The sequence below is a fragment of the Ambystoma mexicanum genome, chromosome 4p (assembly GCF_040938575.1).
Source record: "Ambystoma mexicanum isolate Mex_15411 chromosome 4p, UKY_AmexF1_1, whole genome shotgun sequence".
NCBI classification, from domain to species: domain Eukaryota; kingdom Metazoa; phylum Chordata; class Amphibia; order Caudata; family Ambystomatidae; genus Ambystoma; species Ambystoma mexicanum.
The window spans coordinates 984,802,487-984,820,243 of record NC_090927.1 but is presented as its reverse complement, the minus strand read 5'-3'; the positions used below and the strand labels follow the sequence as shown (position 1 = coordinate 984,820,243).

Below are 17,757 nucleotides of genomic sequence, written 5' to 3'. Positions count from 1 at the left end.
AATTTTTCATGTGTTTCCCTTTGGAAGTGCCTGTAAATCCCATGGCTTTTTAGCCAAAACAGCCAATGCAACAATTGCTCGAAACCCTCAGTGCAGAATATCACCAAAAATGTTCTTCAGCTTGTATGTTGCAGGATTGCAAAACAAAAGCAAATATGAAACAATTCACAGGGATGTATCCTGCAACATACAGGCTGGAGCATGACCTGTGCATCGATGTGGCGCTACATGCAACGAGCCAGCATTCTCATAACTTCCTGGCCGTGCCGTGTATTATGTATTTATTCATTTATTTATTTACAGAAGACACAGACTGAATCAGATGTCATTTTTTATTAAAAAATACAGAAATAATTTTCAATAACAAAACGAAGCACTCGTAAATGCAAGTATTTGTGAGCGTTCTGTTCAAGCGCAGTCCTGCTTCGTAAAACAAACAGTTCTGCATCAAATATATAAAAAATTAAAAACATTAAGGCCAATAATATTACATATTTAAATGTGATGCAAACAGCAGGACACAGTACAAGGAACAGTCACTAAACAGTAAAAAAAACATGCCTCTAAATAGCGATTGAGCCCACCTTCTTCATTCATTTACAGGGAGAATATTTGCACTTCTGGAAAATGGAGAGCACACCTTGGCACAAGCTTTCATATGGCTGGTTCAGCATTTCTGAAAAACACTGCACCTAGCAGGAATTAATACATCAGACCCACCCTTAGAAAGCATGCTTATTTCAGTCTTTAGCTTGCCGTGGCCGCACCTGCAGTACAAACGGGGAAATCCGGGCCAATAGCCAGCGGTGTGTACCTGCAGTAGAAGCGTGAGATCCGGCCCAATAGCCAGGTGTGTGTACCTGTGGTAGAAACGGGGAAATCCGGCCCAATTACGTGAAATCCGGCCCAATAGCCAGGTGTGTGTACCTGCAATAGAAACGGCGAAATCCGGCCCAATAGTCAGCTGTGTGTACCTGCAATAGAAACAGGAAATCCGGCCCAATAGCCAGTGGTGTGTACCTGCAGTAGAAACGGGAAATCGGGCCCAATATACAGCAGTGTGTACCTGTAGCGGAAACTGGGAAATCCGGCCCAATAGCCAGCAGTGTGTACCTGCAGTAGAAACGGGAAATCCGGCCCAATAGCCAGCGGTGTGTACCTGCAGCGGATACAGGGAAACTCGGCCGAATAGCCAGCGGTGTGTACCTATTGTAGAAACAGGGAAACGAGACCCAAAAGCCAGGTGTGTACCTGCAGCGGAAACGGGGAATCCGACCAAATAGCCAGCAGTGTGTACCTGCAGAAGAAACAGGGAGATCCGGCCCAATACCCAGTGATGTGTACCTGCAGTAGAAACGGGAAATCCGGCCCAATAGCCAGCGGTGTGTACCTGCAGCGGAAACAGGGAAACTCGGCCGAATAGCCAGCGGTGTGTACCTATTGTAGAAACAGGGAAACGAGGCCCAAAAGCCAGGTGTGTACCTGCAGCGGAAACAGGGAGATCCGGCCCAATACCCAGTGATGTGTACCTGCAGTAGAAACAGGGAAATCGGGCCCAATAGCCAGGTGTGTGTACCTGCAGTAGATATGGGGAAATCCAGCCCAATAGTCAGCTGTGTGTACCTGCAGTAGAAACGGGAAATCCGGCCCAATAGCCAGCAGTGTGTACCTGCAGTAGAAACGGGAAATCCGGCCCAATAGCCAGCAGTGTGTACCTAAAGTAGAAATGGAAAATCCGGCCCAATAGCCAGCGGTGTGTACCTGCAGTAGAAACGGGAAATCCGGCCCAATAGCCAGCGGTGTGTACCTGCAGCGGAAACGGGGAATCCGACCAAATAGCCAGCAGTGTGTACCTGCAGAAGAAACAGGGAGATCCGGCCCAATACCCAGTGATGTGTACCTGCAGAAGAAACGGGAAATCCGGCCCTATAGCCAGCGGTGTGTACCTGCAGCGGAAACAGGGAAACTCGGCCGAATAGCCAGCGGTGTGTACCTATTGTAGAAACAGGGAAACGAGGCCCAAAAGCCAGGTGTGTACCTGCAGCGGAAACAGGGAGATCCGGCCCAATACCCAGTGATGTGTACCTGCAGTAGAAACAGGGAAATCGGGCCCAATAGCCAGGTGTGTGTACCTGCAGTAGATACGGGGAAATCCAGCCCAATAGTCAGCTGTGTGTACCTGCAGTAGAAACGGGAAATCCGGCCCAATAGCCAGCAGTGTGTACCTGCAGTAGAAACGGGAAATCCGGCCCAATAGCCAGCAGTGTGTACCTGCAGTAGAAACGGGAAATCCGGCCTAATAGCCAGCGGTGTGTACCTGCAGTAGAAACGGGAAATCCGGCCCAATAGCCAGCGGTGTGTACCTGCAGCGGAAACGGGGAATCCGACCAAATAGCCAGCAGTGTGTACCTGCAGAAGAAACAGGGAGATCCGGCCCAATACCCAGTGATGTGTACCTGCAGTAGAAACGGGAAATCCGGCCCAATAGCCAGCGGTGTGTACCTGCAGCGGAAACAGGGAAACTCGGCCGAATAGCCAGCGGTGTGTACCTACTGTAGAAACAGGGAAACGAGGCCCAAAAGCCAGGTGTGTACCTGCAGCGGAAACAGGGAGATCCGGCCCAATACCCAGTGATGTGTACCTGCAGTAGAAACAGGGAAATCGGGCCCAATAGCCAGGTGTGTGTACCTGCAGTAGATACGGGGAAATCCAGCCCAATAGTCAGCTGTGTGTACCTGCAGTAGAAACGGGAAATCCGGCCCAATAGCCAGCAGTGTGTACCTGCAGTAGAAACGGGAAATCCGGCCCAATAGCCAGCAGTGTGTACCTGCAGTGGAAACGGGAAATCCGGCCCAATAGCCAGCGGTGTGTACCTGCAGCGGAAACGGGAAATCCGGCCCAATAGCCAGCGGTGTGTACCTGCAGTAGAAACGGGAAATCCGGCCCAATAGTCAGCGGTGTGTACCTGCAGTAGAAACGGGAAATCCGGCCCAATAGCCAGCGGTGTGTACCTGCAGTAGAAACGGGAAATCCGGCCCAATAGCCAGCGGTGTGTACCTGCAGTAGATACGGGGAAATCCAGCCCAATACCCAGCAGTGTGTACCTGCACAAGAAAATGGGGAATCCTGTTGGCTACAAAGGCTTTCTAAACTTTTGGAACACCTTGTTCCCTCTCAACGTTCTTCTTTTATTACCCTGAATCCATTCTTCCCCGCTTTAATTCTGGTTTCGACCCCTGCAACTCTGTTTGTGACTCACTCCTCTCTGCACGCTATGCAAAACATTCTTCCCTCTTGATTCTTCTTGACTTGTCAGCCACCTTCGACACTGTAGATCACTCTCTTGTTCTTCGTCTCTCTCCTCATCTGGATTTTCTGGGGCTGTCCTGTGTTGACTACCTGTCTGATCGCATTTATTCTGTCTCCTGGGAGGGTAAAACTTCTCCCACTCTCCCTCTCTACCACAGCATCCCCAAGGCTCTGTCTTGAGCCCACTTCTTTTCTCCCCCTATGCCTGTCCTCTTGCTTCTATTATTTCTCCCTTTGGTTTCACAGACCACCTTTACACTGGCGATATTCAACTCTTTCTGTCCTTTTCTGCATTCTCCCCCTCTGCCCATGCTCATCTGACCTCTTGCCTTCTAGCCATCCAATCCTGGATGTCGGACCATTACCTCATTCTCAACTCCTTTAAAAGTAAGGTTCTTTTCTTTCCTGCCTCAACTATCCCTCCTCCACTGTCTCCTGCCACCATTTCTCTCTCCTTGCTTCCCATCTCTCTTTCAGCCGGCAAGCACAGCGTCTACCCTGATTCTTCTCTTTCCTTCTCCTACATCTCATCTCTCTCTCCCTGCTGCAGGTTTCATTTGTTTAACATTCTTAAAGCCGGGTCTTTTCTCACCTTATCTTTTCTCGTCTTTTCTATTGCTCCTGTCTTCTCTTTGGACTTGCTATGCTCGCATAAGCCCACTTAAATCTATTTATAACTCCTCTATTCGTCTTCTCTTTTCACTTCCCCTCGTGACTCAATCTCTCCAGCTATTTCTTCCCTTCATTGGCTACCTTTTCATTCTCGCCCCAAGTGTTCAACTTCCTTTGTCTTGTCTTTAAGTCTCTCCAAAATCTTGCCCGACCTTACCTCTCGCCTTGCTCTCATGGTATTATCCTGCAGAAGTTCTCTCTTCCCAGTCTCAGTTCCTTCAATCAGTTCGCCGCCCACCTTATGCCCATCCCGCTTTTGTTCCTTCTCTGTCTTGGGCCTGTTTCATTGGAACACATGCGTTTCTCTATCATCTCTCTTTCTCCTACTCTCGCTTTCATTCTGGCCTTACAGTCCATTTACTTTCTGTCTAATTTTGGGGTTTTCTGGTTATTTTATCATTTAAATAGTACCGCTATGTGATTTTGTTGTTAAGGGCTTTGGAATAAAGGGTTCTATAAATCTAAATAAAATAAAAATACAAAATACAAAGTTAAGGACCCGAATCATGCATTAACAGACAGAGTGCTGCAACACTCACCAATAGGACAGGGCAGTATGACCCAGCATTTCCATGCCTTCCATTGAAAGACGACAGTAGGCACTGGCGGCTGGTGCAGGATGGCTGCTGGGGCGCAGCCCCACCCATAATACACCAGGTGTCACTCATTCTGTCATGCACAGTGCTCCATTTCTGGAGTGCTGAGCATGTCAGCATGGTTTGCTACTTTAAGCAGGGACGAAAGTCTTTCAGAGCCTCATTTGGGGTGCTCCCCCAATTGCAGTCCTGCGAGCCCTCTCTCAATGCAGCGAGTGAATGATGCCTGGCAGCACTGCCCACAGTGGCAGTGGCAGGCTGATTTGCATATGGTTGGTTCTCTTCTGTAATGGCGCAGATAGGCACACAAAATGGCGTGAAAGGTTGCCCAGAGCACTGCCACTTGTTAAGAGTCATTCCAAACCTTCCACCCATCACTTTTGTGGTTATAATTTCTCTTCCTATGTGAGAGAGGGTATGCCCAGACGTGGGTTCCTTGCTCGGTGTCCCATAGGGAACTAAGCTGCACCTCACTGCTAAGCCCATTAAGGTCAAAACATGTCTGGAGTTGCTTATGTTTCCGTGCATCGGGGGTGTGATTTGCCAGTTCGGGCTGTACTGCTCCCATTGGTGGCAGAACCAGGTTGATTTGCATATGGCTGCTCCCCTTTGCAATTGCACAGATGGGCTAAAAGCAGCAGTGTTGAAGATGGCGCCAAGCCATTTGCTAAGATTAATTCAAAACCTTTCAAACATCACATTTGTTTGGCTGCAGCACGGACCTTTGAAAGCCATGAGGGTGTTTAATTTGAACCCTCATCATGTCTTTTTCTGGCCACTGAAAGAGCTGTTTCTGCACGTGCCCACGGTGAAAAAGGACAAGAAATGGGGATAGCTTTTACAAGAGATGAGTGTTCGAACGAAAAGTGTGTGTGTGTGTGTGTGTGTGTGTGTGTGTGTGTGTGTGTGTGTGTGTGCGCGCGCGCGCCCCCGTTGTGAAGTGGGCGTGCGTGCACCTGTGTGAGACTGCTTTGTAAATGGTGTGTCTGTGTGAATGTGAGCATGTGTGCATGTATGTGTTAGGAGTGGTCGAAGTGTACAAAAAGCTGTAGTGGAATTATGTTGCCTGCTGCACACAAACCACACCGCCACACCCCCACGCACATGCAATCCAAACCCCCAAACAAACACACCTGCTGTTTAACGGAATTTACATTGCAGGGTAGGAAGTGCAAGTTTCAACTTCTTCCTACACTTTTATTTTAAAACTATACCATTCCGGAACGATTTAGTAGAGGAGCACCGCTTCCAACCGCTTCGACCAGTGTATGTGAGCATGGGAATCATTCGGCCTCCTGGTGGTTGGAGTTCAGAGGAGCCGGTGTGAGCCGTGGAGTGGAAGAGGTTGGTGCTTTAGGCAGAGCCAGAATGGATTTTGTCTTCTTACAGTGGCACATTGGCATTAGTGGCCAAGCCAACATATGTGTGTTCTGAAGTGGGAATACTGTTGTCTTATGTAGGCACAGTGACACGAGGGCATTATGGTCAAAGCCACATTGCAGCACTTCTATATATTGGCAGATCCAGAGGGAAGTAGCGTATACTCTTATTTCGTGTTGCTGGTGGACCTTTTTTATTTTGAACCAAAGAGCGGCGCTATCCGGTTCGATCATAAGTTTTTTCTTCTTTAAAACTTCACCCATGCTTGGTTTATGATGATTTGAGAGCTAACGTTCTCTGGTCACATAGCACAGTGAGCTGAGCGCTTGTTTATGGCATCTGTGCTAGCCAGTCGATGCAGGTTCGTATCAAGGTGGAACCCCCTCAGCCTTTCATCCTTCCGAGGTCGATAAATTGAGTACCACAGGTGGGTAGATAATATCAACTGATATTACAGCGCTTTGATGCCCTCGGGTGAGGCACCGCTGTATAAGAACTGGAATTATTATTTGTAACATGTAAACTTGAAAATGTGACGTGTTCTTTTATCTGCTGCATTGTATTTGCATGAAAGTAAACATGGATTAGATTGACACCTCTTGCTGAGACCAGAAGGAGAAAGGTTGCTTTCATTCGTGTTTAACATGAACTAAAAGGGCCTGAGCCCTGGAAATACCAAGGCAAAGGTAGTGCATCGTCAACTGTCCATAAGCAGATGATGCGATCACTCACCCACAGTCATCCATCGCAAAGGGGGCCGGGCACCATTTGCGCAGGAACACGAGCCTGTGGCCATCAATGAGTAGGTGACATGCAATGGCCCAGGTAGCCTAGGGTAGGGGAACATTTAAAAGTAGTGTATATGTTTGCAATCCTACCTTTGATCCAATAAGTGTTAATGTGGGTCTACCTTCAAGACCTGCCACGTGCCCAATTCCACACTTAGCCACATTAACTTATTTCTGTGCGGCTGGTCAACTACACGCTATCATTTCATTATCCCCGCCACATTTATCATTGGGCAGTAGTATGATAAGACAATGTATTCAATCTAATGAAAGACTCTATGGAATTCTTCCAATAATTTGATGAAACAATATTTGAATTAAAATAGTGCATGAAAATTAAGCAATGGCATTGCCTACACAGGACCAGAGGGCCACAAGGTGGGATCCTCAGCTTCACACGTGTTCTGGCGGCAGTAATGGAAATGAATGCAGCCGTGACCATGGATGTGAGACTGTAAATGTGTGGGGTGCAGACATGGGAGGATAGCTCAGGGGCAACACGCTCGCCTAGGAAACAACACGACGTGGAGCAACACAGGTTCGATCCCCGGGTCCTTGCTTAGAAACCTCTGGGTATTTAGTGCGGGAGAAAGCGGCGGCATGAGGCAGTCTCATCCTTGCAAGGAATGAACGCTGTGCCACGCGCCTGCATGAGCTCTCTCGGAGGAGCAGCCATTCTGCATCTGTGGCACCCAGAGAAGAGGCTAGAGGCAGCTGTGAAATCACTGTTCACAGAGAGGCTAGTGAAAGCCAGGGGTGGCCAAAGAGGAGCAGCACTGGGTGCAGGCATAACAATGAGTCCCAAGCATTGAAGATGCCAATTGCTTTGGGTGACGTTTATGTAACAGGCAGATGTGGGGAGAGTGTGGATTCATTGACCAGTGTGTACTCAGCTGGAGGAGGGAGAAGGTGCAGCCAGGGCTCCCCATAAGATGTGGAAGGTGGAGTATTTCACTACCTATATTTTGAAGTTGGGAGTAAATAAAATAATTTAAAAGCGTTTTTTTACTCCTTATTTTTCTGTTAGGAGTATTTACATGTTTTGGGTGCAGTAAATACTTGTCACTTGATTTGCACACAAACTGTAGCTTCTTTGAATCACTTAATTGTACTCTTCTTTATTCACAGCTTCGTTTATATTAGTACCTTTCATTCAGCGTTTGCACCCGGGGAAGGGTGGCAGAAGAAAAACTATTTCAACAACTGTGCATCTACTTGGGGAAAACAGTGAAAGCCACGAATACCCACTAAGCAGACTAAGTAAAAGGAGCACAGTGCCCACAAAACTAGATGTTCAAACTTGTGAAGGAGATCAGGATCTCATCAGAATGTAGCAACACACTGACACCATCAAAACTGCTCTGCTACGTCAGCTCATCACACTCTATCAACAAATTCACACATATGCACAATTGCCGGGACAAAAGGGACAATAAGCCAACACTCGGGGCACCGCTATCGCAATGGCCCTGATTCACAAAGCGGTGTTCAATGGGTGCAAGGCTTTGTGAATTAGGCCCCATGTGACTTAACAGAAATCTCCTATAATGTTACCAGGTCACAGAGAGAAGGTACTTCCACTCTACATGCACCATTCTTTCTTTCTTTCTTTCTTTCTTTCTTTCTTTCTTTCTTTCTTTCTTTCTTTCTTTCTTTCTTTCTTTCTTTCTTTCTTTCTTTCCTTCTTTCTTTCTTTCTTTCTTTCTTTCGTTCTTTCTTTCGTTCTTTCTTTTTCTTTCTCTGTCGCTCTCCACTCTCCTCTCCCTCTTAGAGGCTGCCTAAATATTCCAAGTCCTGCTGTACAATACCCCGTTTATTTATTTTCTTTTTGTAATGAGACGACATGATAATGCAGGCATTCTGCTTTGCACTTCTTCACGTGTCATTTAAGGGCAATCTGAAAATCATGAAGTTGTTGGAGAAGCTCTTTGCAAAATAAATTTTTACTGACATTTTCAACTGAAGTGCAGAGGCATGTCCCTTTCCTAAATGTGCACTTGGAAGAGCACTTGCTCTGACTGTAGCAGCTTTCGGGATGTTTTAAGATCATATTTTCAAATACCTGCTTTACTGGTAGATGCAGCCTGTGAGGCAAATCTGCCTGGCTAGTGTTGCATTCCTGGCAGGGAGTCAGGGAATGCTTCCAGTGGCCCAGCTGCAGGATCAGGAGATAATAATGACCCGTTGAATGAATGTATAAAGCATCTTGTATGTGTCACTGTTTCTGTATCATGTCTGCTACGGCATATTGCAAGGTACATTATTTTGCATATGTTGGCTGACGGATTGCTCCTACAATAAAACATACTTGAACAAATATGTTTTAATTGCAAAGAGATAGCAGGCAAGATTATTGCTCACTTCAGCTGAACCATCAGTGATATTGACAGCATGTTAGTGTCATGAAGGGTGAGAGATAATATCAAGTTTTACGCCACCTATGTTGCCATCATCACTGCTTTGGGGGAGATGAGAGTAACTGGCAATCTGGCATTTGTCTTTTAAGTAAAGCGTTTCAAATCTATCCATTTTCAACAAGGCACGTTTTAAATGTGCCATATATTTCTCAAATTAAAATATTAATATGCTGTTAGAAAGTTTTATATTTGCGCTTTAAAAACTTTAAAAGTGTATTTTCTCAACTGCGTTGTTAATAAAGCTATGGAGGGAATGGGATGTTATTAAAGTGCCATGACTCGTGGGTTACCTACATTTTTGGAAATGTAGCATAGCGCTTTAGCACTAACACACATGCTTTCATATTTTTGACCAGCGTCCTTTTATTGTTGAGCTCAGCTAAACACCCTACATGTTTCGCCAATAATATGATGCGCCATGTCAGAGGCCTTCAGTATGTGTTCAGCGACTCACACCTCCATCATGCCTTCTGCCGGTCAAGCTATTCAGACTGTAGAGTTGAACATAGACTGTAGACTGTAGAGTTGACCTCTCTGAATGTGATGAGGCCACAGAGGTGTTGAATGAACGCTTTATATAGCTTTTAATGTAACAATGTCATTTTAGAGTTGTTACACATACAGTTTTATAAGTAGTAAAGTTAAACCATTGGCTTGTTGCAGAGGTATTGTGTGCCTGCGTTGTCAAGCTTGAAACCATACTTGTAGACAGTGTACTACTACACATAGGAATCAGCGGCTAGAAGTACACTTGCATAGGTCTTACCGGTCGATGTTAATCACGTGACAGGTGTAGTGCCAAGGCCTTACAAAGATGCTGAATGAGCAAGTTATACCTGTTGTAACATTACAGTACAATGCACGGTTATAGCTCTGGCAAACGTATTACTACTACTGTTATATGCATTTATTCCTTTATGGCTATACTTTAATTATTATTATTCATATCTTTCTTTAAGGTGTGACATTTGTACTTTTGGAGCTGGTTTCATATGATCATTTTTGTTAAATGTTTTTTTCTCAATTTCTTCCCAGCTTAATTTGACTGAATACATTTGGTTTTGTAGAATATGTGAAGTATTTTCTTTTGAATCGTTAATTTTTTATTTAATTTGTTTATTGCACTCTGTTTTTGATTTCTGTTTACATCTTCAAGTCATTTTAACTTGTTTGCTTAATTGTTGGTGATCATTGTTCTTATTGTAGTTTTCCCATGATGGGCACATTCCTCCTTTCATGGTCCATGAACCCCTGGACCAACCAGCTTTTCCTCAGTGTTTCACAGTTCACTAAAGTTTTAATGAAGGGAGATATGTTTGTTGAAGTTATCTTTTCCAGCAAAATGTTTCATGGGAGGCATTATTAGAAGTAATTTTGACATGCTAGGGTCTAGATATACATATTTTCTCTTTACTTGTCTTATAAAGCTGCACTAGTACACGCCTAGGGTTTTACAATGACCTTGTATAGCTGTCACAAATATTATTTTCTATCATTAGCTTTATAATTGTTAATGATATGATTGTACATATTTTGTAAATGTGCTGTCAAAGCTGTTAAATATATCTGATCTGTAATTATAGTTTCATATCTATTAAGGGCCCGATTCATGGAAACATCAGCAGCAATCCTGCAAATCTCGCGCTCTGCGTATTCATTGAATTGTTCATGCAAAGTAACCGTATACGCAAGTCGCAGCCGGAACGCCCCTGACGCGCCCCACGCAAATCCAAAATTGCCAGAAACAGCTAACTTTGCGTGCTCCACAGACGTGCATACATGCACCCTATAAACAGTGCCTGGGGTCCCCCGCAAGCAGGCCTGCATCTCGGGGACCCTGCGAAGGGTCCCCCGCAACTGTCAACTGCACCCCAACAACATGCGTATGATTTTTCGTAACTCGGGTAAAACTCGGAAAATCTGCATATGAACACCTGTAATCCGGTCCTACACCCCGCTAGACTGTGTACACCCACCCCTAAGTTAGATCGGGAGCCTGGCTGAGTACACACACTGCCAAATCCAACCTGTGATCCCACCCCTGTGCGGTGATTCCTATGCGCAAGTGCCTCTTTGCCTGCCTTCAGGTGGCGGATGTTATGAGGGCTTTGCATGGCCATTTCCCTGCCGAGAGGCTGCGCGGGTTGTAGATGAATACGTGTCGTTTCATGCAATTGTTAGGCGTTCGATAGACTGCCTGCTGGCGTCCCTCGTAACGCCCATTTTTTTGCATGTTCTTCTGCATTTCCTGTGTTCCGCCCCCTTCCCAGCTCTCGAGCAAGGCACTCGGCTGCCCGCAGCAGTGTGCTGGGCCACTTCAAAATCCATGTAAATCCAAGGAAATCCGCACATTCGATTCCATTAATCGACGAACGGGATTACGCATGCAGTTTAGCGTGCATGTTCCCTATTTTCCGCGCAAGTAATTCCATGAATCGGGCCCTAAATGTGTTCTTTTTTTTATCAGTACCAATTTAATTTGAGGGTATAACCATTTTTTTTACTACTTTTTCAGGCATTCTTTTTCAGCAGCATTACAAAGTTCAACATTGTTAGTTTTGTCATTTTTTCCCATCAGAGGCACAATCCTCCTTTCATGGTCCATGAACCCCTGAACCAACCAGCTTTTCCTCTGTGTTTCAAAATTGTTAATGAAGGGAGATATTTTAGAAAAAAGATGTTTAAAAAATATATATATTTTAACAGCAAAATGTTTCGTGAAAGGCATTATTGACGTGCTAGGTTCTAGATATACAGATGTTCTGTTTACTTGTCTTTTAAAGCTGCACTAATACACTTCTGGGGTTTTACAATGACCTTGTATAGCTCTCACAAATATTATTTTATATAATAAGCTTTATAATTGTTAAAGATATGATTGTACATATTTTACAGATGTGCTGTCAAAGCTGTTAAATAAATCTGTTCTGCAAGTGTAGTTTTATATTTTATCAGTACCAATATAATTTGAGGGTTTACAATATATTTTACTGCTTTCTCAGGCATTCTTTTCCAGCAGCGTTATAGCTATTACAGATATATGATCATAGCCACCACAGGTGCACTTGTAAATCTGAACATGCAGGCACCTTGCATGTGGGCCTTTACGACAGAATATACTTTTAGAGTTGCTAGAGATAAACTTGTATAGATGCATGTCTTTAAGCTAAATATCTTAAAAATAGATCAACTAAATGAAACCAAACAGGATTAAATCAAGTGTGCACCATAATACGTTTGCATTTTCCAAGTGTGCACCATAATACGTTTGCATTTTCACTGCTAAAGGTGCTCTTTGGACACAGCTTGAAAAATAAAGGAGAGTTGGCAACACTGTTACTAGAACACCTGGACCATGTGAGTGGCTCAACCAATCTGCTCCAAACTGAAGCACACTGGTAGAAGGCGGCATGGTGAGAAACATGCTCACGCATGATGAAGGTTTCAATGTCATAGGTAGTCAATGCACAGGTGTAATGCAGGAGGGTGAAATGTTCAGAGCAAGAAGACTTTGAAAAAGGGTTTTTTGCAACACCTTCTACTGGTGCAAATGGTTTCTTAAATTACATTCCACATTTCTGCAGGATGCACACGTGGTGCAAAATCCTACCACTTGCACACGGCTAGCTTCAAACCTTGTTTGGATACCAAGACCTGAAAGAGTGGATGTGGCCACCACATAGCCCGCATAGCACCTTGTAACATGCCATGCGCTGGGCCCTTTCATGTGGTCATAAGTGTGAGACAGTTTGGAGTTCACTGCCCCCCTTCCTTGGACCTTTTCCTTCCGCTCCAGTTGTGTGACAGCCATCTTGCTTGCATTTCGATGGAGAACGGCAGCCCCCATAGTGGGGATCCAGTCTGACCCCTCATGGCCAGTAGCACTGCTCCCCCTTTCTTCACTATCAAGTGCGACTCTCGTGGTCAGGGGGGGTCCTGCCTAGTGCATGGGACCCATCTACCTGTTCTTCACGATCAAGTGTGACTTCTGGGAATCCCAGCTTTTAGGAGATAACATTTGTGCCGCAGGTAAGATACTTGCAAGCCTGTCTTCTTGGTGGCCCTTCCATAAATCCTAATTGAACCAGGTGCAAAAGACTGCAAGTGGATACTTGTACCAGTTATTGCAACTTCTTTTGAGGCCAATCTCTGCTCACGAAAGTAGTCTTTTGAAAGTACTGGTGTCCTATGTTACAGAAATATGTTGCCACTGACAATAACTGCAGATAGAAAGCGACACCATGGGTTTACATTAGGAAGCATCACCGTAGGATGCCAAGTTATAACCTAGCCTCCTTATGCATTGTTTTGTTTACAGTGCACTGTTACAGTGACATTTGTATTAGACAAGTTACACAGCACTTGCAAAGTTAGGCAGACAAGCATCTGGCTGACTGAGAAGGGCATGCGGGCACCATCAGATGGGAGCAAGATTATAATAAACCATTGCATGGAACTTCGGGCAGACATAGGAAGGCTTGTGCCACTAGACCCAGAACGCGTTTTGCCGTCCTAACATACCACCAATGTGTTCATGTTGCTATAGCCACAAGATGCATTTTCACAGAGGCATCCCCATGCTTTCTAACTAGTTGGCATTAGTGCACACAGGGCAGAAGATCTGGTTGCCCACAAGTGCACTTGCCGACTGGGTTTATGCCCATGGCAAGCTTTGCTTTACTGGACAGGGAAAAACTGCATATTTCTCTAGAAACCATAGGATGGTATGATAGGCAAGGCCCCAGAACAATCCATCTAAGCCATGTCCTGCCTGTCGTGCATGCAGGCACGCTATGTGGTCTTCAGCTTTACGCCCAATGTACACTGTGTTTACATAAAGAATTAGCGTGGGTGATCTCACGTGACCCTTCACTATAACTAGTGATTTTTCCAGATTGCACTTTAACACTTGTTTTCCCCTAGAAGGAAGTGCATGTCCGGGGATCATCTGCGTCACCACCTTCATGGCTGCTTGCACACTTGCCGTGTGGTGTACCTACCTGGAGGAAGAGTCTGTTCCTGAAGAACTTATAGAATTATAGATGGGTAGCTATCAACTATGGAGATATAGTCCCTCGCAGGGTACCATGCTACATACAACAGAGAGGAGAGCATCATGTGTTGTTTGGAACACCAAGATGGTAGGTAAAAGCGACCCACCTATGGCTTTGTGTTGTGTATGACTCCCTTGCTCCCCTTTCCCTGTGACTCATGGGCCGTATTACAGGGGTTGTACAGCGGGGGCTCCAGGGGCTTGAGGGGACTGTGGGCAACATAAACAATACCAAGTTCTCTTTGTCTCTGCCACACACAAACTTAAAAGGTAAAAAAAGAAAAGCTTTTCAGCAAAACTGTTGTATCCCCTTGCTGTGACGTCATAGTGAAGGAGCGAGTGCCCCGATCCCTGTTATATCGATTGTAAAGCTTAGAAAGACATAGAGTTTAAATACAGGTTAAGTAGGGGTTAGATGCTAGATAGATAGTAGAAGCTATGAACACTGATAACTAGATGTCAGTGGTTAGCTACGTGTCAGGTAGATGTTAGAATTCAGATGCGCGTTAGGTGTAAGAGATTAGAGCGAGGTGAGAGGTCATAGGCATGTTAGATAGTTCAATGTTAGACGTTAAAGTTTACATTTTCTTCTAGAGATTCGGTAGATGTTGAAGTTTATCTACGTGTTGGAGATTAGCCAGCCGATATCGGTTAGACAGACGATAAAGGTTAGAGACAAGTTAGAAGTAAGATATGTTGGCGAGGTAGATGTTGGATATATTTTAGGTTGGATTTAGCGGTTCGGTAGCTGTGAGTCATTATACGCTCTTTAGATGAAAGTTAGATGCTAGATATGTGGTGTATGCTAGAGTTATATAGTAGATAATCACAGTGCACTCCAACTTTAAGTCTGTTTATAAGACACTCTGCATATCCAATTTAGATATGATTCTTGTTCTAAGTTTACAAAGTATGTCCAGGTGCAGGGGAGAAGAAAACAGTCCTGGCACAAGGACTCTACTATAATATTAAGGAACAAAAAGTTCCCAGCTACGGGAACTTGCGTCCCCTGCACTCTATCTGTGGCTTGACTGAGCCAAATATGTTCATTTATATCTCTCGGATGATTGAATCATGTAATCAATCTTTGTGTTAGTATCTAGGACAATGCCATTTCAAAATCACATTACTGAACAGTCAAAGAAATATGTAATCCATCTGTGTATTTCTAATTTTCAACAAAAAGATAAAACTGAGCCCAACACAGGATGCCGCGAGGTAAGCTGCTCGGCACAACTATACTTTAGTTGAAAGAATGGGGCTTAACTATACCATACTCGATGGAATGAGGTAAATTAACATCCCCATTACCTACCACTTAGGTTAGCAGTAACTACTCGCAGGGCACCTTATTTATTTATATTTTATGTATTACATTTGTTACTCGCCCAGTGGGTATCACGGCGAAAAATGGATGAATCTTATCACATATCTTATACAAGGTCACAATTAATCTTAACACATATCTTGTACAATATTACATTGCGTCAGGCAGAGAGTAGCACTGCTTTACAATTCTTGTAGCAAATCTGAATGGCTGCTGGACAGGCTAATAGGCCATAGTATCAGCGTTGGGTAATGCAGTTAGGTGAGTCAGGTAAGTCAGGGGCATTCAGGTGTTTTGTCTGATTAGGAGTAGCTGAGTTTAGTATTTATTGAATAACCAGGTTTTCAGTGCTTTTTTGAATCCTATTAGTGTGCACTCATTTTTGACGCTAAGTGGTAGGGCATTCCAATGAGTGGGGGCTAGGATTTTGAAACTACTTCCTCCTGCTCTCTTATATCTATATTGCAGTATTTCCAGGAGAGCCAGTTTATTGGATCTGAGTGTCCAACAAGAGGTTTTTTTCCTTAATGGTATTGTTGAGGTAGCTTGGTGCTTTATTTACGATGCATTTATGAACGACACTTAGTGTTTTGAAAATGATTCTGGCTTCAATTGGCAGCCAGTGATTTTCTCGCCTGATGTTGGTTATGTGATCAGACTTCTTTATACCTAATGCCGCTCTGAGGGCTTTGTCCTGCAGTAATTGTAACTTATTGATATTAGTTTTGGATGTTCCTAGAAGAAGGATGTTACAATAGTCCAGTTTCGTTAAGATCAGTGCTCTAGCCAATGTGATACAGTTTGTAGGAGTAAGGAATTGGCGGCTGAGTGCAATCAGTTTGGCTGTGTATGCTGTAGAGGAAGAGAGGGCTGATATTTGTTTATGCGTTGTACGTTTGGCGTCTATCCGACTCCTCCTTACCTTTCATGCTACTAAGCTTTTAATTACCTCCCTTATCTTCTCCAGACTCTTCTATTGTTCCTCCCTTCTCTTTGGACTCCCCTCTTCTCACCTTGCCCCACTCAAATGCATCTACCACTCAGCCATCCGCTTCCTCTGCCTTCTCTCACCTCTTGATTCTATCTCCTCTTTTCTCACCTCTCTAGGCTGGCTCTCTTTTCACTCCCAGCTCAAATTCAAGTTCCTCTGTCTTGTTTTCAAATCCCTCTATGGTCTTGCCCCCCCCACATCTCCTCCCTTCTCACTTTCTATACCCCTTCTCGCTCTCTCCGCTCTGCTAATCTCTTCCTACTCTCTCCTCCACCTCCTCCCTGTGCCCCCTCCCGCTTCTGATCTTTCCAACTCCTTGCTCCCTTCCATTGGAACCTCCTCCCCCTTCACATCCACTCTTCCCCTTCCTTCCCTTCCTTTCACTCTTCTCTCAAATCTTATCTTTTCCACTCATCTCCCTAACACCCTTCGTTTCCTCTCGCTCTTCCCCCTCCCCCTCTTTCCTCACCTCCTACCACTACTCTCCCTATCCCGCCCTACCTCCTTCCCCCCCACTCCCTCCTCTCTTCTAGTCCTGCTCTTCTCTCTACTCTTCCTCTCACACTCATACATTCCCTCTTACTCCTGATCTCACCCCCACTAACATCTCCCTTTCCCTCTCTCTCCTCTGCCCCTACATACGCCCTCCTCACCTCTGCATTATTGTAAATTGTTCTTTACACTGTTTTCAAGTTATGATTCAATTTCTATATTATGCTTGATGTATTTTGCATGTTCTCATGTAAAGCACTTTGGATTAAAGGGCTATATAAATTCAATAAAATACAAATACAAAATATATATACTCCAAGAGTTTTGACTTGCTTGAGTACTGGGATCTGTGTTCCGTCTATGTTGATGTGTGAGTAGTCGGGATGGAGGGTGCTTATTCTTTTTTGTGAGCCCACGATGAGAAATTCTGTTTTCTCACCGTTGAGGCAAAGACTGTTTAAGGCCATCCAATTTTGGATTATGGCGTAGACCTTGTTAATGGTGTGAGTGTTTTGGGTGTAGTCACCTGTAATGGGAATGAGGATCTGGGTGTCATCTGCAAAGTTTGTGTAGATGACACCCATATCGTCAAGAGCTGAGAATAGAAGTTTTGTATAAGCATTATAGAGTGTGGGGGAGAGGCAGGATCCCTGGGGAACTCCTATAGGAACTGCTATAGGGTCTGCTGCATTATTTCCGATGGCAACTCTGGATGTTCGATCTGATAAAAAG

At 44.7% G+C, this 17,757-nt stretch overlaps 1 protein-coding gene across 1 annotated transcript; it reads right to left on the bottom strand.

Moving 5' to 3' along the window:
• Positions 1-318: 318 nt before the first annotated feature.
• LOC138452880 (uncharacterized) lies at positions 319-17,609 on the bottom strand. The gene is made up of 3 exons (XM_069605229.1): positions 17,340-17,609; positions 2,966-3,133; positions 319-2,688 (listed from the first exon to the last, which is right to left on the bottom strand). The coding sequence occupies exons 1-3, from the start codon at positions 17,607-17,609 to the stop codon at positions 1,927-1,929; spliced, it is 1,200 nt and encodes a 399-aa protein (XP_069461330.1). The 3' UTR covers positions 319-1,926.
• Between the last annotated feature and the right edge of the window lie 148 nt (positions 17,610-17,757).

Coding starts and splice junctions, on each gene's coding strand:
- LOC138452880 (XM_069605229.1), bottom strand. CDS start 17,609: ATGGGTGTCATCTACACAAACTTTGCAGATGACACCCAGATCCTCATT. Junction 3,134..17,339: donor AGCAAGTCAAAACTCTTGGA/GTATATATATTT, acceptor AAGCCTTTGTAG/CCAACAGGATTCCCCATTTT. Junction 2,689..2,965: donor ATTTCCCGTTTCTACTGCAG/GTACACACCGCT, acceptor TATCTACTGCAG/GTACACACACCTGGCTATTG.